At 41.0% G+C, this 25,801-nt stretch overlaps 1 protein-coding gene across 1 annotated transcript in view; it reads right to left on the reverse strand.

Moving 5' to 3' along the window:
- lrmda (leucine rich melanocyte differentiation associated) overlaps positions 1 to 25,801 on the reverse strand; it is a 212,720-nt gene that overhangs the window by 54,278 nt on the left and 132,641 nt on the right. The window contains exons 3-5 of the mRNA XM_027277499.1: positions 11,063 to 11,189; positions 9,523 to 9,662; positions 6,270 to 6,396 (exon numbers count right to left, since the gene is read on the reverse strand). Of these exons, the coding sequence (XP_027133300.1) occupies positions 6,270 to 6,396; positions 9,523 to 9,662; positions 11,063 to 11,189 (394 nt within the window). The remainder of the gene's footprint in view (positions 1 to 6,269; positions 6,397 to 9,522; positions 9,663 to 11,062; positions 11,190 to 25,801) is intronic.

The raw sequence follows: 25,801 nt of genomic DNA on the forward strand, positions 1-25,801 counted from the left end.
GGAAAGGTCCAATGACACCATGTTTGTGCGTGCTGGAGGAAAAAAACAAAAAAACATTTACAGTTAAGAAGAAGAAAGAAAGAAGTTAAACTTCCACTGTGGTCTCTGTGGTGAATCATAAACAAAAGTGACTTTCTTGTACAGACTGTATCCACCTCATCTAGCACAGATTTTAAACTCTAACGTTCATTAACTTTTTTTTTTTTTTAAATAGCATATCAACATCTGCACATCATAAACAATAACAACTTTACTTGAATCATCTGATAAAAATCCAAACGCGAATTAAAGCAAGAGGCTGCCTCGAGAGGGTGCGCATGGCAGTCAACTTCAAAGTAAACTAGAAATGCGGGTGCTGAAATAGTGATTAATGTGTACTGTCAACATCAACTAAAAGAGACAGGCAAAGAAACAACTGATCTCTTTGAGAGATTTAAAGTTTGGCACATCTCTGTGGAAACACCCGGTGGGGTAGGGGGGTGAGAAAGAAAGATGGATTTTTTTTTTGAGAGCACGGAAAACACTAAGCCAGCTGTCTCTCATTAGGCTAGCAGCATCTTCCTGTCACCAAAGAGACCAACAGGGAGGATTAGCTCTGATTGGACTGATAGGCCAACGCTCTGGGACGCTGCACTATGTAATAGCTAAAAGCATCATTTGGTAAGAAGTGTAATTGAAGAGATGACTTAGCGGCTATCATGTTGTTGCTACAGTACATGTGCAGGGTTTGTTGAGTTTTTCACCCCCTTGGCATGAAATGAAAGAAGTTTTATAGAGGGACATAATGACTCCGATATGTAGGGCTGTGTGTGCAGAATTTGCTTGACATGTGTCTAAAATAAAAACAAAAAAATAAAGTGTTCAATGATACAGGAAGGTGGAAGTGTGTTATTTCCCTCTAGTACTCTGTGTCTAAAGAAAAGGAACATTGAAAACAGCTAAATTACTATAAAAACTTGGCCCTTCTCAAAGGCAAATAAAGGATATAGTTGGAACAGTATGTGTAAAAATGCGAAAAGGCTTTGTAGCTTGCCAATCCCAGGCACTCAATATTATTACACTAATAAAACCTTAACAAAGACTTACATTTTACACATAAAAAAAGAGAAAAGTTACGTGAACGATTGCATGATTTGTCAAAGTTTATGAAAACTTTATATCAAAATGGGAGAGGGAGACATCTCATTATTGCTGGCCAGCCTTGGCCTGTTTTCTGACAGGCCTCAAACTCCGCTGCTAAACACAAGAGACGTCGAGACAACAAATGCTTCACCACAGAGGCGTTCCTTCTATGTACTGCATGCCAGCAGAAGGAGAGGAAAATCAGTTAATGCAAACGCGGCCACTTCAGTGTCTCATAAAAGCCCTTAGAAAAACACATGTTTGTTTTTTACGCTCTATGTTTAGCCAAAAATGAATAAAACATCTATCATCTTTGCTTGAGAGAGTGACGTGACACTCAGGTCACGCACCCCATGTCTGCAGGCTTTGAAAGAGGCAATAAATCAATCTTGGCACTATTACTTACAATTAATTGTGCTTTAAAGTTTAACAGTGTGTTTATGATATGCAGGGCCTGGATGATTTATGTGGACAGTGTGAGTCACTCCCTCTAATTGCTGTTGTTTTCCCGGCTTATAACCCCGGCCTGACCTCTCAGCTTAAGATGCCAGAGTGCTCCAAAGTGGGCCTGTTGCACTAGTCTAAACACTGGACATGCTTACACTTCAGGAGTCAGAAATCACACACACACATAGAGACGCACACCACTCACAGATCCTGACAGACAAATAGACATATACCTGAGAGAATGAACATGTGGCTTCCGTGGAATATCTGACACAAACACATAGTGTATTCCATCCATCATACAAACTAAACACGTCTAAACAATTATAAACAGCTGTTTTAACATTTAGGATATGTTGTCATTAAAAGATGGAAAACAGCGCTGTCTCAAGTGATGCAATTAACAGATAACAAGACATTATGTAAGATGGGGGGGAGAAAGAACATAATTTGAAAGCAAGCAGATCACAATATGTCAGTGAGTATATTTGCCTGAACATAAAGCAGACAGGCACTCAGTATAGTCACATTTAGCCAACAACTACTAATCAATCTACAGCACTGTCCTTATTCGACCTACTGTCTACACAGTGAATCGGGAAATTTCATGAAAGAAAGGTCACAAATCAGTTCTGCATAATAGCTGGGGCAAATACAGAATCTAACAGAGAGGGAAGTGTGGTAATAAACTTGTTTTCACAGCAATCTGTTGGGTTACATTTCCTTCCCCTGTTGAGAACCATATTCTTTGAGTTTTCTCTGAGGACACATTTGTTCAGTAAAATGATTCAACAAAGCCACCGAAGGCACATTCACAAAGCACTATATTGCATGCTGTTTGTTATGTTTGAGAGCTTCGGGGAACTCATAACTCTCAAACACAGAGAAGAACGTGGCTACATACTTTACAGGGTACATTTGAGACTTGAAAAGGAAGCAAAACAACCGACCTATAGCAAAAAGCCTCCTCTTTTTCCAGTGTTGCTTTGCAAAAAAAAAAGGCAAAAAAAAAAAAAGCCACAATCATGCATCACATAATGCACAAAAGCGGGTCTAAAACCATGCAGTCTATCTTAGATTTGGACTGCTCCCTTCAGTGCAAACTTAAAATGAACCGCTGTCTGCTGCAGAGTAAAACAGGTTAGTGTCTGGGAAAGAAAAAACAGAACTGAAAAGATCCACTTGAGGACTTTCCTGGCTCTGTCACTGTCAATTCCCTTGAAGAACCGTTACCCTGTGCGTGGAGACTCATGGGACCCGGGAGCTGGCTCAAGCCACCCTGCATTGCAGTCTGCTTTACATTATACGCAGAAGGATGTGGGGAGAAAAAAAAACTTGTGTTCATGCTCGAAAATCAAGTCAAATACTTCGTCCAGGCAAAATCTAACTGACATCCGAGGAACATTTATACCCGCTGACGTAGCTACCAAGTTGTGCTTAGTGAGAGGGACCATGGAGTTACTTCATTCACTGTGAAACACTCTTAAACATGTGGCAAGGAGTAAATGTTATTCTACTAGTTAAATTTGCTACGCACTTTTTTTTCTTCAGCAAAGCTTGGGATCTGAAAACAGAATGTGCTGTCACAGTGTTTTGATAGACATGGCCAGTTTAACCCAAGGGTTCGACAGCATAATGTGGGCTCCGTGGCGGAGTGGAGGGAGGTAGAGGAACCAAGCCAAAAAGTACCACATGTATTTTCCGAAAAGCAGCTCAACACAGTCCAAATGGCTCTACGTGGTTTAACGCCATTTCATTCCATGACCTCTAAGTCCTCAAAGAGAATTATCACATTATAGCATTCCAACACGCCCAATTTCCCAAAATACAGCTCAAGGCTTTTCCACTCTGACTCTGCTTAGTGTTGTGGTTTTGGGAAAACACTTCAATCGTCCCTGCTGTGTTTTTTTGTTTACTTCAGGTATTTATATATATTTTTTTCTCTCCCACTCTTGTCTTTGTCACTTTGCATCTGTTTCTGTCCAACTACTTGTCCTTTCCACTCAGAAATGCAATATAGCAAAAAACTAAAGGAGAAAATTACCCCCCCCCCCACCGTCTCTGAGTTTGAAGCGAACACCAAAGTGTACAGACAAGTCAGGGACAACTTACTGTCACCCACTTATTGTGTCATGCCCACTAGTGCATGAAGACGCACAATAACAATTAAAGAAGCGGCAAAAATGTTTCTCCGTGGATGAACACTGGTTTCTTATTTGAGCACAGTTCTTTGTTTTTTTCTTTGTCACAACGTTTGTCTTTGCTGTTTGACTCTGTGACCTGAAAACATATATATATATTTTTAACTTTTTGTTTCTGCACGTGCAAATCTTTTCACATGCTTTTGTGTGTGTGTGTGTGTGTGTGTGTGTGTGTGTGTGAGTGTGTGACTTTTCCTGAAAATAACCGACCATTGACTGTCTGGTTGTGATTTAGGCAACACGGAAAACATTGGGAATGTATGAAGTTATGGTGTTCATATTGTGCTAAAGACCATAACTGCTTTATCAGAACCATGTGGCGTCGCTGAGTGCCATGCCATAATGGCATGATTGAAAAGGAGTTAAAAGTGTGGTCACAATCCACTCCGATATGACTCAAGAGAGGTCTCCAAAGTTCAGCGCTGTCTCTTTCATAGCGAGTCCATTAACTATTCCAATACGTACATCATGCAATGGGAATGATCTGATAGAAAAAAAGGGGCTTTTTCTTCAGATTTATGCTGTCATGAATGGGCATGTATCACCGTAACCCTGCTGCTGTATCTATGGTTTCAATTTATCTACTGTAAACAGCAGGAGGGAGATTTGTCATACAAGGAAAAGGAGAGGAAAGAACTGTACGCAGAAGAGAAAACCTAAAGATACACCCAAAGTCAAATAATTTCACAAATAAACCTTTTAGATCACTTCTGCGGTCCTGTATTTTTTTTCCCTCCAATACTCGCACTAATTGAGACTCCAATGGTGGCGCAAGCGACAGAGAGACAGCTAATTACCATCCTTTGTAATGAAGCAAATGGCAGACACTGTACCACGAGCTACTGTTATGAGCAACACCCCGCTGTACCAGACATAAAGGCAAACACAAATATCTAATTATGCCATCATCTCTCCTCGATTTCTCCGTTCTGTTGCAGACGTTTCATTAATTGGTGGCCCGCACTATTGGTCAGCTTACAATCACTGTGATGATGTGGACAATTAGAGCCGGGAGGTAGTCATGGCTCATCAAGTCTGTGGTAGTTGACACATCACATCTCATCTAACTCAAAACAAATGTTATGGAAATGCTGCTGTGACATCTCAGAGCCCAGACAGGGGATGTGTCCTGGCAAAAAAAAAAAAAAAAAAAATTCTCTTCATTGTGTAGACTCACTCAAACAATGCTAACACATTAATAAGGAAAGCGTGGATAGGACAGAAAAAGTATGTGCACACGCACAAAATACTGTGTGCAATGGGGGGTAGACGCCTTTTCATCAAAGCTGTAACCTTTTACTTTGCATTGGGAATAAATAATCATATACAGCAGGTTCAAAGACACAAAGACTCAAAAACACACACATCATGTCAGCTAGAATCAGTGATTATCTCTCCTTTCATCTAAGACTGTGGCGACAAAGGCAAACATTTCTTTTTCACTGACAAGCTATGTAAATAATATCTTATAAAGTGACTTTACCCTGCCAAAAAGCATTGTAGAGGTCCTTAGTTTCTTTTTATATAAAGTGGATGAACAGTGTTTTCATTCCACTTTTCTCCATCTACCAAACATGCCAAACTGAGGTTAAATTATTTCAGTGTTTTGCTTTCTTGCTTGCCATTTGCATGAAGAATCAAGAACAAAGCCTAGCATGAACTGACACTAAAAGAGTACACTATCTTAACTGATTGTCTGAAACAATAAATATTTTGTTTTCGCCATGCACTTTTAAACCCGAAATCGACTCACATGCTTCTGATTTGTCATTGGATGCCTTTGCTCCTGCTACTCTGGATCCATTTTTACCTCCCAGGCTCACTGTCAGAGCCCCAGAGACCTTGAAATGACAAAGCTTAGCTGATACGAACAGTAAATATTTCATGACCTTACAATTACATGAAATCAAATCTAGGCAAAAGCCGTTCATTTATATTGCATTATCAAAGGGGTAGAAGAAGGGGGGGAAAAGGAGGGTGGAAAGGCATGAAGTGGGCATATCTATGAACCTCCCGAACTCTAATTAGACTGTGTGGCCTAAAACAAGAGAGGGAGGAATAAGTGCATGGGCTCGGGATAATTAAGCGATTCTGAGCGGCATGTACGTGAGCTGTCACTCCAATCGCCAGCCATGTCACACTTTGCAACACAACCGCGACCGGACAGCCGCCCGTCGTCTTTGATCTGGGGCTCATGCATACGGAATCAGGTCAGGCCGTGGTCACACACATTTACACACACGTACTCACATACAACACACACACATGCACACTTGAAGCGATAGTAAAGAGAGACTCTTTTCAAAAGAGCCACAGTGCTAGGACCTCTCTAAAGGGAGACTGACAGTCAAGCATGCACATGAAGAAAAGGAGGATAAAGGAAAAGAATAGGAAGGGATGAATGTGACCAATCCACTCAAGACTTCAGAGGGACTCCTGCTTAAAACAGTGTAAAAGAAAAAAACAAAAAAAAACAAAAGAAAGGAGAGCTTAACTTACAGCTTCCGACTTGGGTTTAACCACTTTCATGAATGCTCCTCTTGCCTGTGCCTCCATCACTTCTTTTCTGGTGACTTTTCTCGTGTCCAGGAACTTCAGCTGGGGCAGCATGTGCAGAACAAAGTACCTGTGAGAAAAAAAAAAAAAGTAGAAGAAGAAGAAAAAAAAGGGAGAGAGCAATTCAACTCAAACTGTGCTGCTGCCTTTAAAAGTCTCCTTGTAGGCCTGTATTTGACAGAAAATCTGAGGAAGCGTGTAAACCGTGATATACTAATCAAACTGACACGCATTCTAATATGTAAATGCACACATCAACAAAACTTGAAAAGAGGCCGTGTTTACCGAGGTTTAATGGTGATGCAGATTTAATGGTTATATTTTCTTGTATGAAATAACCTTCAAAGCTGATAAGAATAAGTACAACATATAAATAGCACGAAAGGAGATACAACCCGTCTGCCAGAGCTGTCATTCTGGCAGCATCACAGATATCTCTCTAAGCTTTCAGACACACTCTGTCTTTCATTGGGAGGGAGAGAAACGTCAAAAGATAATGGTTGGAATACATAGATGACAACAGATCCTTTCACAGGCAGGCAGGGGTAAAGGAACCAGTATGTCAGGGCTGAGCTGGTAGCCAAAAAGGACATGCAAGCAGCACCTAAGTAGAGGGTGAGAAAGGACGGGGGATATGGGCGCAGGCACGACCTGTGCGCAAAGAGCCGTGACAAATTGATGATGGCGATGGCGATGAGGGGAGATGGCAAAGCCCGTGTCAAGTTTTCAACACCTGAGGATTATAAGGAGGGGATGCAGGGATCATGTTTAGACGGACATGGAATAGAAAATATCTCTGGGTGAAAAAAAACATCTGATATAATTATAAAGAAAACATAAAACTAGAACTTAACAGCAAAAAGAAAAGAAAAGATTAAAATGTTGAATATATATATTCTTCTTGGAAAATGTTTATTATAGGGTAAAAATGACCTGCTCCTAACCCCTAATAAGGGTTCCTTTTCCGATGAGAGCCCCAGCACTCAAATCCAAGAGGCCCCAATCCTGTCCTGTGTCTCCCTCCTTGTAAAAGGACTTTGTTCAGGGCATTTTCATGATGAAATGTGAAGATGCCCTTGGGAGACATGCAGAGAGGTCATTCTCCATAGGTAACCTACCATCACAGGGTCAGAGCAGATGACAAGGCTCTGTCAGCCAGTAGGGATATTAATGATTCAACCCAACCAAAGAGGGAGGATGAGAGAGCACAAAGGGTGCAGGGGGGAGGAGAGATGACCAGAGAGAAAAAAAAAGACTCATATACTTTATTTAGTAAAACCAAAAATGTGGTTGATTTTCACTGTCCCTGGACGTGGAGTAAACTAACTGAAGAATTCAATTATAAATGAAGCGATGTTCCTAATACTTTTTTTTTTTAGAAAGAACTGTGTAATTTGGTGTTATAGGGAAGACAATACACATATAAATTAGTATTTTGTTTTTACAAAACAATATTATACAGTAGTTACATAGGCTGTATATGTCATTGTCTAAATGGTTTCTAAATCTTGTAAATATTTATCTTTTTGAACTTCATTTGCATTGCACTGCATTCAATTCCATAGAAATATATAGATATATAAATACATGAGAAGACACATTTTTATATTTGTTCAGCTGACCTGCTCTGCACGAATTAAATGATGTTACGTTGATAGTTAACTGGAAAGTATATCACTTCAACACATTTCCAATTTTCTTGTAAATACCAAATTACTTCATCTTTTCCAAGACATCATAGTTACCTACAATAAAGGTTCCTTTCTAGGTAGGAAACAATAGGACCCATAAAATAAAGTGTTCATTAATCATTAAACTAAATAAATATTGTGAGCCATTATTATACAGCTGCATTTTAAGCAGTTCAAAAAACTGTTGAGCGAACACAAAGTACAGCTGGTGGTACAAGCTCTTTGACCAGCGACTCAAGAAGATCAGACAAACTGATAACTTTCCTCGAGATAACAGGTTAGAATGTCACAGAAAAATACATTCATCTTTATTCATCACAGAGGCCTGGAGAAAAGACAGATATTGAGTTACATCTATTGTCACAATATTTCTCAAACAGACAGTTTTCTAAGGAGGCAGTGTCCTAGCACGGTGCTGCATAATCAGTAACCATTGTGAACATATTATATTACTTTGAATGCTTGTGTTGTTGTAGTACTACAGATGGCCACTGAGCGTATGCATGGTCGGCTAAGAACAGGACAACATTTAACCTCCCCGCTGACAACACAATACTGTGTGAATGAATACTGTGTTTCTATGTCATTGCACTAATTGGGGCGCCGATGCAACGCACCAGGGCATTTCACTTGAGAGACCAAGAGCTCCCGAGGCATTGGGCTGGGTATTTATTGCCCAAGGCCAGTGCTGTCACGACCTGCATACAGCCTAACCTTGTCAGACATGAAATCTGCATCACGCTCAAATTGATGTTTTACTATGTGACACATTATGAATATTACATTACAGGACCCTAGACGTTGTCAGTCAAAACAGAACAGCTTTCCTCACCAGTAAGATAAGCATGCGAGGAGAGGGGAAAAGGGGGAGAACGGAAGAAGGGGAGGGCAAGTGAGAGAGAGAGGGAAGAAGAGGGGGGGGGGGGCAAAAGAGAGAAGAAAGATTATTCAAGAAAGGCATGGGTGGTAAATGATTAATAGGCAACACAGAGTCAGAAACAAGCACTTAGGGCTAAAACAGACAAAAGAGAGTATGCTTTTTCGCCTTTTATTGCATTTCATGTAAAGGACCCTGACAAATAGTGGTCATATTGCATGGCTTGAGGCTTAGCTTGATGTTTAATGCATCATCTGCTCTGGTAAGGCAGGGTAGTAAACACTCATTTGTGGTGGTGACTAGTCACACATGAAATCCATTTTGCAAACTCGAGTGTAGAGGGGCCAGTTGACAAAGCTTTTAGAGTGATGTGGTTCAATCCACAGTCTGCCTGTGAAATGTAAAGGGGAGGGGGTAGATGTTTCAAAAAAATAGGAACATCTCAAAATCCATTACTTACAAAAAGCGATCACTCTGAATAGTTTAGTATCAAAACTGTCTGACTAAAGACATAAACACACACTCTATCTATCTATCTATCTATCTATCTATCTATCTATCTATCTGTCACAGTAATAGCTATTCCTTATTTATGCGCAACATCATTACAACCCGTGTAGTAACAGACCTGTATCTCTGGTAGTCATCCTCATCCTTATCCGGGCTAACCAGCTGGTTGGGGCAGGCCTCGTTTCCCAGCAGGCTTAGGTACTCCAGTGACGGGGTCACGTCAGCCAAGTGTTCCAGCAGGGCCTCGATATCAGTCAGGTGTCAAAGGGCGGATGTCAAGGACCTAGTGCTGTTAATTACATTAGCATTTACTACCCGCACAGCCCCTCCCGGGCCTGTCTGCACTAAAACATGTCACTGTCAAATTTACTGAGGTGCTCAAAGGGGCTAGTCACTGGCTTTGTGAGACTGGGCAGACAGAGGGGCAATTTAAGGTGCAGGCTTTGGCATATAGTAGTGACACAATTTGGCTGCTGCTCTCTCTCCCTTTCTCTCGATCTCTTTCATTTCCTAGGTGGCCGGGTGCAGAACAGTGACAAAATGATGGATGCCCTGTGGTTCAAACAGTCCGTGCTTCCCAGAGCCGTGCTGTGGAAAACTTTTGCGAAACGTGGAAAAAACAAACAGCCCCTAAAGCAGCCACATTCATCACTAATACATTCACTTGGAAAATTGAGCCCCAAAGTGTCAAAATACAACTGCACTAATGCAGTGCTCGAGCTTTAAAATGGCACTGTGCCACGACAGGATGTACATAATTGGCCTATTAGCATGTGCCGACCACTTCACAACCAAACTCAGCACACAGTCCCAGACGCACACTTCAAGGAGCCCCAGTTTTAATGTTGACTCTGGAAGAGCGTGTGTGTGTACGTGTGTGAGAATGTGTGAGAGAGAGTGAGCATCGTTACCCAGTAGGATCTGCATAACCAGAGGAAAACAGGACACATTGCTAAACCTGTTCTGAAGCTTCGAGGGGAAGTTCACACATTTCTGACTGATCATAAACAGCCTCGCAACGTGTCTGTGTCTTGAATTTCGGGTGGCTGTGCAGAGCTCTGGTTTTAATGTGTTTACTTTGGGTGGTAGAGCACACGGAGGCCGTTATAATCAATGAGCCAAAATGTGAGCATGTTCTAGTGTGTTTAGTGACAAATTAAATCAGTCATTCATTTTTTATTCAGAGAGGTAAAGCAGCCTAATAAATGCAAATGTATTCTCTATAATTTTAAAATAATTGATATTACCAAACCGCAAATGCATTACACCACATTATGCCTTATTCTTGAGATGTATTTTTAATCCAACACTTTTTATTCTCTTTGAAAATAATAATAATAATAATAAAAAAAAAAACACATCTGTTATGCTGACTCTAAAATCTCATTCCACTAGAGGTCCCTGTGGTTCAAAAACTAGTCCTGTGTAGAGCTCTGTGACAGCCAAGTTCTTCTACTTTCTGTTGCAACACACATTGCTCCTTGCAAAAACCGTGACATTAAAAAACGGGTTCTTTGAGACAAAGGCAGGTTGTACTGACATATGAATGTAAGCAAAATAAACTGTTGATTCTGAAACTCGTGCCTGTAGTCTAGGCCTACGCAGGAGACTGCAAATCAAAACAAGAAAGAGACTGAGGGATTAGTTGAAAAGGATATTTGGTTCTTATTGAGTGTTAGGGTGTGGAGGTTGGGTAACCTGGGTAACCGGAGGTCATTTCCAAGCAGATTGTTGTCAGCGACCAGCTCTTCCAGCTCAGTGAACATTTTGAGGCCTGCCAGTGACCTGCAATGATAAGGCAACAGGAAAACTGTTATGGCTCTAAATCTGGTCAGCCGTTATTGTGCAGAAATAAATATTTCAGCCTCCTTCTTTCATACACTGGGAGAGTATGGGTCTGGGCCTGTCAGGGAAGTGAATGACAAGAATTAGTGGTGCTGAGCTCCCCTGGCATGGTGAGGCATCCTTCAGCGGCTGGCAGGATGAGGGATGGGGGTCACTTGTGAGTAGCCAGGATTCAAAACAAAAGGCTTCAGAAATGCGGCGGGCAGGATGAATTTGTCAATGTCTTGTGCCTTGAGGCGCCCAGTTTCGCCTGACCCTAACCCTCCATTCCCAAGACAAATCACTCTGTCACAGTTCACCTTCACTCCCCAGACACAAATTTAACTTGTCATCCATCATTTTCACAGAGGAACCGGAATACACTTGCAATCACAGATGGAATGGAAGGGAAACTTTTTTTGCAACTGTAGGGGTTAGTGTTTGGATTTTAACATCAAAGGAGGTTTTTTATTTTTTTTTTCCTGCCTTTCCGCTCCTTTTTATGACACATTGCAAAGAGAGGGTTAAGGGTCATCTCAACTCTTTCCCTCTCACACACATGCACATTCACACAAGCATAAAAATGATGGAGGGTGGTGTTAGGAGTAATGTTAGTGCCCAGCAAAGTTCAAGTCATGGAAGGTAGCACAATGGCAATGTATGTGTTGTCTAATCCTTCAAACTGACAACATGCCGTGTTAAAGTGTCCTGGTTGACTTCATTGACATTTAAATCCGCCAGAACTTGATGCTGAGTATATTTCAAGATCAGTTTCTCACAGTTGCAAATCTGAATATAGTTGCACGTACTAATTATTTTATTTATTTTAATAATTCTACATTATAACTTAAATGCAGCATGTTTCTTGGTTTAAATTCACACATATAACCTTGACATTAGGTTATGTAAATATAAATTCCAGTGAACAGTGTCACATTGCAACCTGACAAACTCAAGGTACAGTGAGGTCTAAACAGCTGCAGTGTGAACTATTGCTCCTCTCTGGATCTGCCTAGTGTCAATGGCTGCCATAATACACACCCAACTTGGAGCTATGTAAATATAACACCTTTATCATGAGAATCTGCAAATGGCTGGCAAGGAGGAGTATGCAGCGTGGGCACAGGGCATGCTGTACAGTCACATTCATTATGGAAAGGTAACTACATACTGGCAAAGGAAGGAGGATATATAATGAGTGAGATGTGGTGTACAAAACTACACTTGTACCTATTTAAAATTTAGTTAACTGTTATCTTGTCCTATCTGCTGTTTCTTGTGTGTTTTTTTCTAACCAATCAGCTTGGACTCAACTTGGATGTATTCTCGGATCCAAAAACACACATACCGTATATGCATGGAGCGGAAAAACCGGCAGCGACTTTGAACTACAAAGCACAATGTTGCAACTATCTCCTCGGGTGGAAAACGACAAATCAGCAACTCATTGTGGACTTGCGAGTGAGGCGGACTGAGCCGCCTCGTTTCAAAAGACATCAACATTTTGCAAACACAACACGCTTGATACCCACAACATCAGCTGACAGCACCTAGCCAGTGTGCTGGCAAAGCCGCTAGCTGACAACCTCTTATCAGGTCTGATTAATGCATTGGCAAGATGGATGAACGGAGAGATGTGCCAGTTTTATGAAATCCTACTCTGTTTGCTTGTTTTTCTCCTCCCATGGTGCTTCCCATTTATGAAAGCAAAAAAAAAAAAAGGCCCATTAAGCGAGTACACTTAATCTTTAGGGCTTGTATAAATTTCAGACATACTGACAAATTAAATGTTTGCTTTTTTTTACCCTTTGGTCAATTTGCTGTTATTTGTCTTGGATTTAAAAAAAAAAATAGTTGGCTAAAATAATGAAAAAAATATGTCTCTCTTGCTCGGTTTTGTGGAAATCATGACTGGGCTGTGGCCTAAAGTAGCAATTAGAAAGCAAAATGTATATTTTCAGCACAGTTGCTGCGTTTGTATTGACAGGGAATTTGGTACAACATGCAATTAATCTGCGAGCATAAGCTTTTTTTATAACATGTAGCACACTTGTGTACAATATTGGGTAAACATTATTGCATTTTCTGTGAACGGAGGTTGCTAACTAACTATTGCCACCTGTAAGTGTGCATGTGTGTGTGTGCGTGTGTGTGTATGATGGGCTGCAGTCCTGTGGGTTATGTTATTAGCTGCTCGGTTAAAGGGAGCCTCGTGGCACAGGAGGGAGCCTTATTAATTGTTGTTTTCATGTCACCACTGCTGCGTGCACTGGCTGATTTAATCAGTTAAATTCACAGCCAGGGGAGAGCCACTGAGTCCCATCCAGCATTAACTACAGTGCATGGATTGAACTTCTAATACTCTCCAGCTTTCTGTGCTCCCTCTGCAGATTTCCATAGCTGATTTCATTACTTTTTATAAGCTTTCTTGTTTTAATGTTTGGCTTGGAAAACTAACAAAGTTTAAGCGCTGCAGTAAAAGTACTTCACTTGTATGAAAAAAAAAAGCAGCATTTGCTTTTAACAAAACTAATGAGCACAACTGACTTGTGTCCCAATGCTATAGAGATTTGATAAATGGCAAACAAGAGTAAATACACAAAACAGCACACCAACATTTTACAGGAAATATACATAAAAGCTGTCATGTAATTCATCTAGTTCAATAAATGTTCTGATTATAGTCATAATGAAAATGTACGGTAATGCTATGTAAGGAAAATTACGGAATTTCAGATTTACTGCTTCTACCACGACTGGCATTTCGCCCTGTTTCATACACCCCCCTTGTGTGATTTGCATAGACAAAACTCTCGGTCACTTAAGTTCATGTGTATCATAAACTGTGAATATTTTTTTTCATTATAAGCATTTGCTAGAAAGGATAGAGAAAATTATGCAAAATCTGAAAAAATATGAACAATCTAAAGAAGAATTTACCCGCATAATATTCTATCACCTCATTTTGCACATTTAAAAAGCATCTGATTTGTATCGTAATTTGATTATAGTGTAGTATAGTGTATAGTAACGTTAAATGCATTTTCTTAAACCACTAACTAGCGCAAGAGAGAGTGAGGGGGAGAGACAGAGAGAAAGCATGTGAGGCGGTAGCTTTAACGAGGTGAGGCGATGAATCCTCTCCTTGTTAAGATAATTATGATCAGCCTCATTGTCAGGGCTAATACTTCACACGGGCTGTCTTTACGCTTTGACTACCACTTAGCCTGTGTAAGCTCACCATCATACATCATAGGGCCCTGTGCGCCTCAGAGTGTGTGCTTTTGAGCTTACATAAGTAGTGCATGTGTGTGTTGAAACCTTCATTATCTGCTAAGATCCTGTCTCCTGAACACACAGAGTGCATATACTAATATTTAGCTGGGGCAGCAAGAAAGCACAGGAAGCAAGGGAGGATGCGAGAAACGAGACAAGGACACTGGAGAGGAGACACTGACCCAGAGAGAAGCCCTGCCAGATCAATACACTAATACTAATGCAGACATAGTGATTGATAAACCACTGCTGACAACAGAGGGAAGAAAACTCTCGACTATTATTGGCTGAAATGTCAGTCACTCCTGCCAATGCTGTGCACTAGTGTCATGTCAGATATCCTCAGGCAACACATGAAAAATAGAGAACGGCAGGCTTGGCTCTTTTACATGTGTTACACACTCCGTCTTCTTACGTCTGCTGCTTTTGAAACTGTCGCCTAAATGAATCATAGTCTGCAATGTTTTGATACTTTGAAGACGATAGGTCAACTGTGGAGTTTGTCTGAGCTGTACATTACAGAGCTAGAATGTAAAACAACCTCAAAGCCGTCTCTATTACTGAAATGGTGATAGAGATCACAGAGGCAACATCCCTGCAGCTAGCACAGCAAGACCGAAAAAGTTCCTGAGTGGAATGCATATTAAAAAAAACACACACACACACACACACACACACACACACACAAACACGTTAGAAAAGCTGGCGAACCATCGCAGCTGCAGTCCACAAAGGGCTGATGTCCTTTCAAGGATCGCAGTGGTGCAGGAAAGCAAAGCACTGTTATTCTAAACGGAGGGTCAGAGCTGCAGAGTGGCAGTCATAACGACGTCCTGCTCAGAAGGCAACAGATAAATGTTTGATGAATTGACCAATACTGGGGCCATGATGGCCTTCATATGTGCATAATGGACTATTCAGAGCACACTTCAGATTGCCTGCCAGGATAAGGTACTGTAATGAATGGGAAAAGGAACTGGACCTGGGAAACACAGTATGTGGACTGGCTTTATAATAAACTTAATAAAAAAAGGTGAATGGAGGAGGGCTGGTTGGAGAGGGAGGCAGGAGGCCATTTGGCCTAAAATTGTCAAGACATATTCTGTTTGTTTTTTTCTCTGTAAACTGAAAAACTGTCCATATTCTCATATCTTGCCTTAAAACAAACAAAGTAACGTCCAAGCTGTGTTAATATTATCTAACAGACTTCAACACAAATGAATTTATCTTAGGAATCAAGTCTAAATTTCATTATATAACTGCAATTAGCGCAGTTATGTTCAGACAAATTTCTTCTTTCATCAAAAATTTTAAAACGTCAAACGGGTAGACCTGATGTTTTTTCTAGTGTAATAAAGCGACTGTGAAAGGCACAGCGTGTTAACAGTTACTAGTTTGTGTAAATAATAGGAAATAGGATGAAACATAATATTAATAAACTTCGTTCAACACAGCTGGATTTCATCACTAACACGCAACAAAAACACAAATAAACATCAAAAAATACCAAAATACAGCATCAAAACGGTATCAGGATTAGCTCATGGTAAAATAACATGACATTATCTGTAAAGCAAATTAATGCCCTGAAACCCCTCAAGCCCCCAACATGCCTCCTACCACCTCCACACAGTGTTGATCAGGTCTGTTCCAGCACTCTTCCCCCCAGCTACAGTTTATGGCCTATACGAGTCTCTGTACATGCATCTCTGATGGCGTCGGTGAATTAGACTGTCATTATCTGTCTCCATCTCCCCCCACAGCTCTCCTTTTCTCACCCCCCACCCCCCAATCAGCCTCACATTCAGACAGTCACTGCTCAGTGTGGCACTCCTCTCTCTCAGTATTGCCAGGCCTCAGGTGGCAGTCATTTAAAGATCACACGTCCAGGACACACACACGCCCTCCCTGAATGCATGTCAATTCACACATGGGAAGGGGATTACACGTCTCCTCCTAGGCAGCTGCAAATTACTATTAATGGCGATGCAAATCATTAGAGTACATTTGGCGCCGCCAGCAAATCTCGTCTTTATGTGGGTTCACTCTTAATCTGTTTTGAATATTGCGCTATGCACGCTCCTGACAGCCGACGCGTAAAAAGCATCACTAGCTACAAAGCTGTCAATTGGAGGTGGCATGTCAGATTGAACTTTACACAGGGTTACATCATTTGCAAAAAAAACACAAATATTTATTCTTTTTGAAGAGCATAAACAAATTCGAGCAAGAAGAGAATCTGTGAAATACAATTAGCAAAGTTCTTTGTTGATGAAGAAGTTAAACATCACTGCTCATTACTTCATGCGATACGAGGTTATTATGTGAGAGGCGCAAATTAAATTGTTGAAAATGTCTACACCATGGTGTGTCTGTCGAACGTTTAAAGCTAGCTCCTGTGCGTTTGAATGATAACACCACTGTGGATCCTGCGGTGTCTGAGTTATAGACTACCCCTGTGGATATTCCTGCTGAGTGTGTGAGGTTAATATTCTCTCTCAATGTCATTAGTGCTGGCAGTGGGGCTGAGAGCACTGTGAATCAGACAGGGACTGATCCTGTCCTGTCACAGACACACACACACACACACACACACACACACACACACACACACACACACACACACACACACACACCCAGGGCCAGACAAAATCAAAGCCACTGTACTGAGGTCAGCATCACCTGGCCTCATGCTTCCCCCTTGCATCTGCAACCCCTGTCTGATTAATGACCCTGGATCAACCCTGGCCAAGGGATAAGGACTTGACAGACATTCCTGTCAGATCCAACCTCATAAGCCTTGCTTGACCCCGCTTTGGCCCAGGATGAAGTCTAAGCTCCAACAATGACCCGGTTTGAGAGGCAGGGAGAGAGTTTCCTCTTTCCAAGTGAAGACAGGAATGGAGAGATCACTTGCAGAAAGGTGGACGTCTCTTTTAAAGTTTTAGCAAGTGAGTTCTGTTCCACGGTCGGCCAGAATGACAGCTGCTTCTCACGTACAACACTAAACACTATGAAATACATCATCAGACAAGGGAGGAAAAAAAGTCCGCCTGAAGTAAAGCTCCTTCAGACTCCATACAATGTAGTGACTGGCCTGCGCTCACAGTATGGCCATGCATCTTGTGAATGTTTGTATTGAAAGATTAGTTGTCTATCCACATGACAAACACCCTCCTCTCTCAGTGAGCGGGAGCTGAAAATCAATTCACTGATGGCATCTCAGTCAGTGAGGACATCAATGCGGCACAAACAAGCACACGCAAGCTCTCATGCATGCTGCACAGGCTCACACATCTTTAAGTGTGTATAATACTGTGGAATTACAGTGACAGGGTCAATCAGCCAAGGCATATTGCAATAAGTAGGCTTCACATTAAACAAAGAATTCTTCATGAATAAAGATAATGCAGAAATATATATGTATGGTATAGTGTACACAGAATATGTAGCTGGATATAAACTCATGTACTCTTGCAATAAAATAAAGGAACCATTAAATAATAGATGCCGCGATCTGTGAGGAAGAATCCCTCAGTGCCCTGTCTGCCTGTACGCTCTGTCATTACAGTGTTCGGGCTCAGTGCTTGTCAACATTTCCCTGAGAGAGGGAGCCATCCTGCATTACGTTTGAGTGAGTTCAACTGTCAACTGCCAGCCATTTGTATGCCTCAGCATCCACCTAATAGCAAATAATCACTACCCCGCGCTCTCTTCATGGCAAATGATCGATGTTGTCTTGAAGTCTGATGGATGACCCTGCCACAGTGATGTCCAGGCATGCATTAAAAACCACCTCTATGAAATGCCTGTCAGTCCGATGAAGCGGCGTGCACAAACATCACACGCGTGTGCACATGCTGACGCTGAGGAACGCATGCACACAGATAAAGGAGAAAATGAACAAAGCAAGGGAAAGACATGATTCAGTTCAAGCTAAAGTTAATTTCTTTATATTAGTGGAAAATTTTATAATGTGACGGGACCTGTGGTGTGATTGGTAGACAGCATTACTAGAGGTAGACTGCTCAAGTACCACCTGGGATGCCTCTTTTCCTCCTCTCACCCTTTCCCCCCCTCCTTCCCTCTCTCTAACACACAAACAGCTCCCTATTACCCCTCAGTGTTCAGATTAAAATGCACAGCACCACAATCTTTGATCTCCCACTTGCTGACACAAATCCTTTCAAGCCTCAACATTTTCCTGCAAAGGTAATTAGTGCTAATTAAAAAGTTTCGAAAGCAGTCCACGGCTGCTGTTGATGCTGCCGCTGCTGGTGCTTGGGCGCGCCCTCCGTCAGATCACCCATCTACCCCCTCCGCAGGTCTTGCGGATGTGTGTGTCAGCCGTGTTCCTGCCTCTGTTCTGCAAAGGCTCCCATAACTAGATGACACCAGTCAGCCTAGAGTGTTTGTAGAAGCAGGATGAAACCTAGGAGCCCAGTAAGGGGTCTAGTGGTTGTTCTTCCCCCATGACAAACCTGTGCTCTGCAGGAGAACATGTAATGACACATGTAACAAATACAAATCCCACAAATAGAACAGGTGTAGTCTTTAATTGGGATATCCTGGCTTGGGGTTTGGGGGTTAGTAAACACGGAGTAATTAACTTGATAAGGGATTCAATTTGCTGAAAATATCATTGCAGAGAAACATATCATTTACTATGGGCCCTGATTTACATAACGATAACAAATGCAAAGACTCCAAAGTCTTGTGGCATAATGAATAAACATACTCATGATTAAAGAACATCCTGTTTGGTGTGATTCCAATAATTTGAGATTAAGATATAACTTGAGCAGTCTAGCAGTGCTATCATTCATTCACCGGCCTGCCTTATTGCTTTCATCAAGCCATTATTATGATATAATTAGCTGCCTTTCTAGCATATTATTAAGTGGCTTGCTGAGTGTCAGGTACAGAGGCGTCTTAGAAATGACACACACAAAAAAGCAATATCGTTCCACAATGTTTCAAAAAGATAATTACATAATCTCAGCATGGAGAGCAAGCAGAAAAGTGATAATTAGACAAGTATTCCTGCCAATTAAAGTATCAAGCCGCCTTGCATTTTTTATTTATTTTTTTCCTGTGTGATGTAGAGCTTGCTGAACTTCCATGTACGACATAATACAATTATACCGGTTATGTAAAATCATCATAAAGATATCAATGCATTATAGTAACATTGACTCATTGACACTTGAGATTGCAACACTGTTTACTAGAAGCTGGGACGTTTTCAAGGACTTCTAAAGTTTGCATGTCAAGCTAAGATGACAGTAACATCCAGGGGTATGCTTTGGCTCTAACAAGCCTATTAATAGGCTTAATGATTGACATGTAGGTGTGCCAACAAGAAAAAAGCAGAGTAGCAACAAAGTTATTGATTTGACCTTTGGGATGGTTCCTTCGTTCATCGTTGTTGTTTTTGCCTTGTCTTACACCTCGAAAAAGGAGATAATAGAACATGTCACCGCACAAGGCAGTTTGAAATTGAATGCCATCATTTTAATTTAAATGTTACATTCTGTGTGACATCTCTGTCAATGCATAATTGGCACTGGATGTACATATTTATCATTCAGCGTGAGACACTCAAAGACACCGACAGATATGTTACTTTGATGGGATGACAGTCAGATGTGGGGAAAAAAATAGAACTGCAAATCAACTGTCGCGCTGTCAGTTAAGCTTTTTGTCACAAACTCACTAAACATGCCTGATTAGAAATAGCAAACGAGCTGTGGGCTGGAATCAGTGTTCTTGCTCCAGAAATGTGTAAATAGGCTTATTTGATCCGAGTAGAGAGAACAAAAATCAGAAGACAGATTCAGAACAAAATCATAATAAATGATGGATATTTATTGGGAGAACATCCTTTGCAGTACAACAAACTTTACAGTGTGAAAGTATTTGAAAGAAACACATTCTCCAAGAGTTATTTATATATAGTATACACAGCTTAAATTATAAAAAACAGGTATTTATTTGAACGGTCTATAAAGATAGAAACAAAGCTATATCATAAGATGTAGTGATCCATACGCACACAGCTTTGAAAAATATCTGCAGGGCTCAGATCAGACAACTGATCTGATGTACTGACGATGGCCTTTTTGTAGTTTCCTGACATGACAGCTTAAAGGGAGGTGTGTGATAGCCTATGTGCCCATTGTAACGCACACACAGCAGTGCAGCTCACCAAGAAGAAGAGGAAGAGGAAGAAGAAGAGGAAGAATAAAAGAATAAATCCTTCCCACTCTCTTTTACTTTCCCTCCGTGCCTCTCTCCGTGTCTTACCGCTGGCCCATTACCTTTACAGAGTGAGGCTCATTAAAGAAGGCAAGTTGAGTCAAATCTTTCTGTAATTCAGCAGAGGTGAATTGCTGTCAACATCATTAACCGTCATTTCTCTAACTCACTTCAGTACTTATGAAGTGTTCTTTATTGTGTAATGATCCAAATCTCTTTTCTAAATCGCCCCTCTTCAAAGGCCCTGGAGGACATACCACCCATGCCGCCAACTGACATGCTAGAGGGCCAGATTAAACGTGGCTCCATCATTATGTTCCTCTTTGTGCTTAAACAGATCCAGCATTTCATCCTGTGCTCCGGCTAGCAGGTCCTCATGAGGAACAGAGGGGAAGAGAGATCAGTGAAAGAGCTAAGCGGAGAGAGGGATAGTGGTTTTCAAACATGGGTGTTCTTATCTATGTGGATCTTTGTAACTATGGATAGTGCATCATTTTAATTTGGTTTGCTGCTTCGCTAGACCGATACCAATAACCTTCCTTCCTCCCTTTCCATTTTTTTAAGTGTTTACTGATAGTTCACTGATCTCATGAGGCCATTGGTCAGGCTGCCTCCATGGCTAATTACAGTGAGAGCTGCCCTGCTTGTCATGCTAGATGTCCTCTGAGTCCTGTCTTAAGAGAAGCCTCCTTTGTGCCTCCACCATTGTGTGTCCCCTAGTGCTCGGTATCATGCTATGAGATGTCCTCCAGGCCTTGTGTTGGGGGAAGCCTCTTTTGTGCAGCCACCATTATGTGTCCCCAGTGCCGAACCCCCTGCTAGGTAGGAACACAGACAAAGTGCAGCAGGGGGATGCTTCTCAGGGCCCTAAGACCTACAGTAAATCTTCAAACAATTTAGACAAACAAAAACGGCTGCTGTGCTGCGGTGAGAGTAGACAAGGAAAAGCAGATGAATAAGCAACATCAATTACTGGGGCTTTGACCTGCAAGCCCCCACACCATGGCACACATTTCACACCAAATCGCCCCAGATTGAAGTTGACACTGCTGGAGTGGAAACACTGACCCCTCACAAGGCTAGCGCTTCAAACTTAAGAGCAAAGAAAGACAGGGGGGGGGGGGGGGGACTGACAAACTACATAGACCAAGGCCAACGTGGAAGGGAGACAAGAAGGAGGGGTATGAATAAGAAAAAAAAAACACGCATAATAGGTCCTAGTTTGTTTTAAAGTGAGACAAAATGGCTCAATTTGAGCACTTAGACCATCGAATTGGCCCAGCTGAGGTACAAGAGGAACATGTGAGGGGACAACCGCATCAGGCCACTGATAAGGAGCCTATAAGAGGAACAAAGCCGGATGTCCAACAGGCTTACTAGTGAACCTGAGTGGGACTGGACCTTATTTAAAGCTTGTTTTAGCCTCCCAGCTTTACCCCCAAAAAGTGCCGCTTCTCCTGAAGCCTTTTCACTCAAGCACATAAAGCCTCCCTCCTTACTTTGTAAGCTTGGACAAAGGCAAAATAAACACATGGGTCACATTTGTTCAACACTAGTGCACTGCTCTAATAAAAAAGTTCCTCAAAGACCCTTTTAAAGAAAAGAGATACTGCATGAAGTGTTATCTCTTACTTTCCAATTGTGCACCTCATGAAAGAGACTTTTTTCATTATCACTTTGATTGAAAAACCAAGAAAAAGCGTGTCTCCAAAGGTGAGAAAAGATCATGCAATCCTATCACAGTTTGTCAATACAGTGTTAATTAATCTAATAACAAACAGCTCTGGAAAACATGCCCCAAACTGACTAGACGACATGTAGTCTCGCAGCAGCATAGCAGCACATTGACACATTTGGGGGCATCAGGCTCTGGATAGAGACAGTCCTAACAATCTCCCAATTAGCCAGGGGGAAAGCAGAAAATATGTCTCAGGTTCACGGAGCAAGCGTGAAACTTAATAATATGACATGACATACAAAAACAGAGCATGTCTTTTTATAGCCACATGTGAAAATGAAGCAAAAACAAAAGAAAAGGAACAAGAAGGAGAAGGTGCTTGTCTTCTTAGTGAAAAAAAAATGAAAAAAGAAAAAGGTTTTAAGGGTCTTTTTTTGATAGTGGATTTAAGTGACATGATAAATGTGACACTGAAGTAATACAAAAAAACATGAAGGAATCAGATGAAACAATGATAAAAAAGGCAACAGTCGAGCAACTATAATCAATGAATACAGGAACTTAAATGAGCTTGAAACCAATTAAATATTTGCATTGTGATTTGTGATAATTCTATATGTGTAAACCTATATGACAACATCTTGCTCTGACTATCAGACCAAAAGGGTATATTCTGCTCATATGTGTGTTATGCAAACCAAAAAAATTGAATTATTAATACAGAATATTGCAGAAGTGGCTCTACTCAAAGGTTAAAATGTACATTACGTCCCCACTCTTGATCATTTCCAGTTTAATAATATGAACATTATGGAGATCATTAGCAAATCTAATGAAAGCCTAAAACCAATTTTGCCTCCATGAAACCATGACACATTGACAGACAGACAAGGGAGTCTGTCAGACAGAGCAAAGAATTATTCACAAAGAACATAAAATCCTAACATTATCATAAACTATTTAACCCATCTAAAAGCTCCACACACTCGACTAATGTATAGGACTCAAGTGTGAGCACCTGTTTCAAACAATGGAGCCATTCGCACCCCCAGACCCCCCCCCGATCACAGACATTCAAACAGAATGATAATGGAGCGTACGCCAGTCAGTCAGTCAGTCAGTCAGTCAGTCAGTCAGGCAGCCGTCTTTGCAAATGGAAATCCAGAGAAAGGTGGAGATGGGAATCATTTTATCTAGTTGACACACATTACAACGGAGAATTTCAAAAGAGTAAGATGGAAGCTCTCAGGTCAATTATGGTGTCAAGGCTGTCAGCTTGCGATGAAATATATACCTTTGAAGAACACTTTACTCGAGGGATGGGGTAAAAAGGATGGGAAGACGTACTGTTTAACCCAGAGACCGTATAAGAATATCAGCGATGATGGAGTAAAATGTGGCATGATAATGGACCATTTTTACGGAGCACACTTTGTCAAGAGGGACAGACTACACCCACCTTCTGAAGGGTAGTACCAAGGAATATTATTCTGGTGACCAACACTGATTAATGGCATCAGCTGAAATAAAGTGCTAGGTCATTAACAAAGTCATTAAAATAATGGGGAGAGAGGTAATTTACAATATATATTTTAAGTTAATTCAGACCCCATTCCATTTTCTTTTTGAGGATTTTAGAAAATTTAAGCTTGCTAAATAACCACACTAAGCCAACGAAAAGTTATTTTAAGAGAGAAAAGGTTCAAACACACACACACATAAAACTTCGTGTTTCTCCAGGCCCTTTTTATTCTAGCCTCCAAATGTAAATGTCCTCACCCTCTGCTCAAGATATAAAATAGTAACCTTGAGACAGTGAATGACAGAGGGAATTATGGGTAATTGTAGTGTCAGAAAGGGAGACAGCTGTATGATGAGATTCTGTGTCATTTAGACAATCAGAAACTTAAGAGGCAGTGTGACACATTTCTCCCCCTCCATCCGACAGGGCTCCTGACATGGCTGGTGATAATTTCCAGGAGGGAGGAAAAAGAGAGACAGAAAAGAGTGAGTGGAGAAAGCACAAATGAAAATGGAAGTCACAGAAAGAAAGGTGTGATTTCTCCTCTTCCGTATGCAGCGTGGGCCAAGTGATAGCCTGTGTGCTGCATTCATTGCAGGAATCAAGAAAAAAAATATCCCCTTACATGTCAACCTGCCAGCCAGATAAGAGGTGTCTGAAGCTCTGTATGAGATTAATACTTCCCAGCTAGAAATGCTACAGGATGTGAAGGGGGACTTTTGATCTGTGTGGTGAAGCCACTACAACAGTACAACACTTAACATGGATGATACATACTTCCTACGCAGGTCAGATATGTGCATTGACACGCAAAAAAAAACACGCCTTGTGGTATATCTGAACCACAAATGGAGAATAAAAACATTAAGTGTAGTTGCCAGTTTATACACGTTCACACTTGAGCCATAACGAAGAGAAGATAAATGAAAGGATGAAGTGCCTGTCAACATAATGAATTCAATAAAAGCAACATTGTCTGCTTTGTCACATTTCAAAAGCAGTGACGTGTAATTACTGTTATTTGTAGAAATAGCCTTCATTATCATCAGAGAGGGCCCTTCCGTTCTAACCACTAAAAACGCAGTTCAACAACCATCTAATGGAAATATGCCATGATATTGTAGTGTTGACGAGTCTTGTGTAAGAAGTAAAATCTTTATGTTATCACAATATGGAATTGTTAGAGTTAATATAGCTCTATTTAGATAAATATTAAATTCAAGTAAAATATCAGGTCATTTGGTCGATTTGGAAAATTCTAGGCATGCATTCATTGTGCAATTGTTAATATTTTAAAAAGTCCTCAAAGGGTCTCAATGGTAAAACACATGGTGATGTGTGCAGAACAGAATTGTCGCTTTCTGGTGGCAGTACATTGTGCTTTCCACTCCAGAATGGATTAGGTTACAGTACCACAAGCAAGATCAATTATATCTTGAAACTGGAAATGACATAACTGACACAAGCTATGTTCAACCACATGTCAACACCCTTGTTATTGTATACATATTGTAAAGGGAAACAACAGCAGTGCTCATGTAAAAACAAAGCACATAGAAGGTAAGTAACAGTGAAACACAGAAACAGAAAGACCAGCAAAAGTCCTGAACTTGTATTCAAGTGTAAGTACAGAGTGGGATGGTGCACTGCAAGAAATAATCAATTGTGCTAAATTGGTTAAAACACAGCTAAACAGAGATTTGGATACTCGGTATCTTTGTTCAGGTTGGAGGGGATTTCTGCTCTTAATCATGTTATCAACTAACCTGATTTTAGGCTGACACGTGTAAACATCATAACTTGATTACAGTAATGTAGTTAAGGTTGTGAAACAAAACA

The sequence above is a fragment of the Larimichthys crocea genome, chromosome III (assembly GCF_000972845.2).
Source record: "Larimichthys crocea isolate SSNF chromosome III, L_crocea_2.0, whole genome shotgun sequence".
Lineage (NCBI taxonomy): Eukaryota > Metazoa > Chordata > Actinopteri > Sciaenidae > Larimichthys > Larimichthys crocea.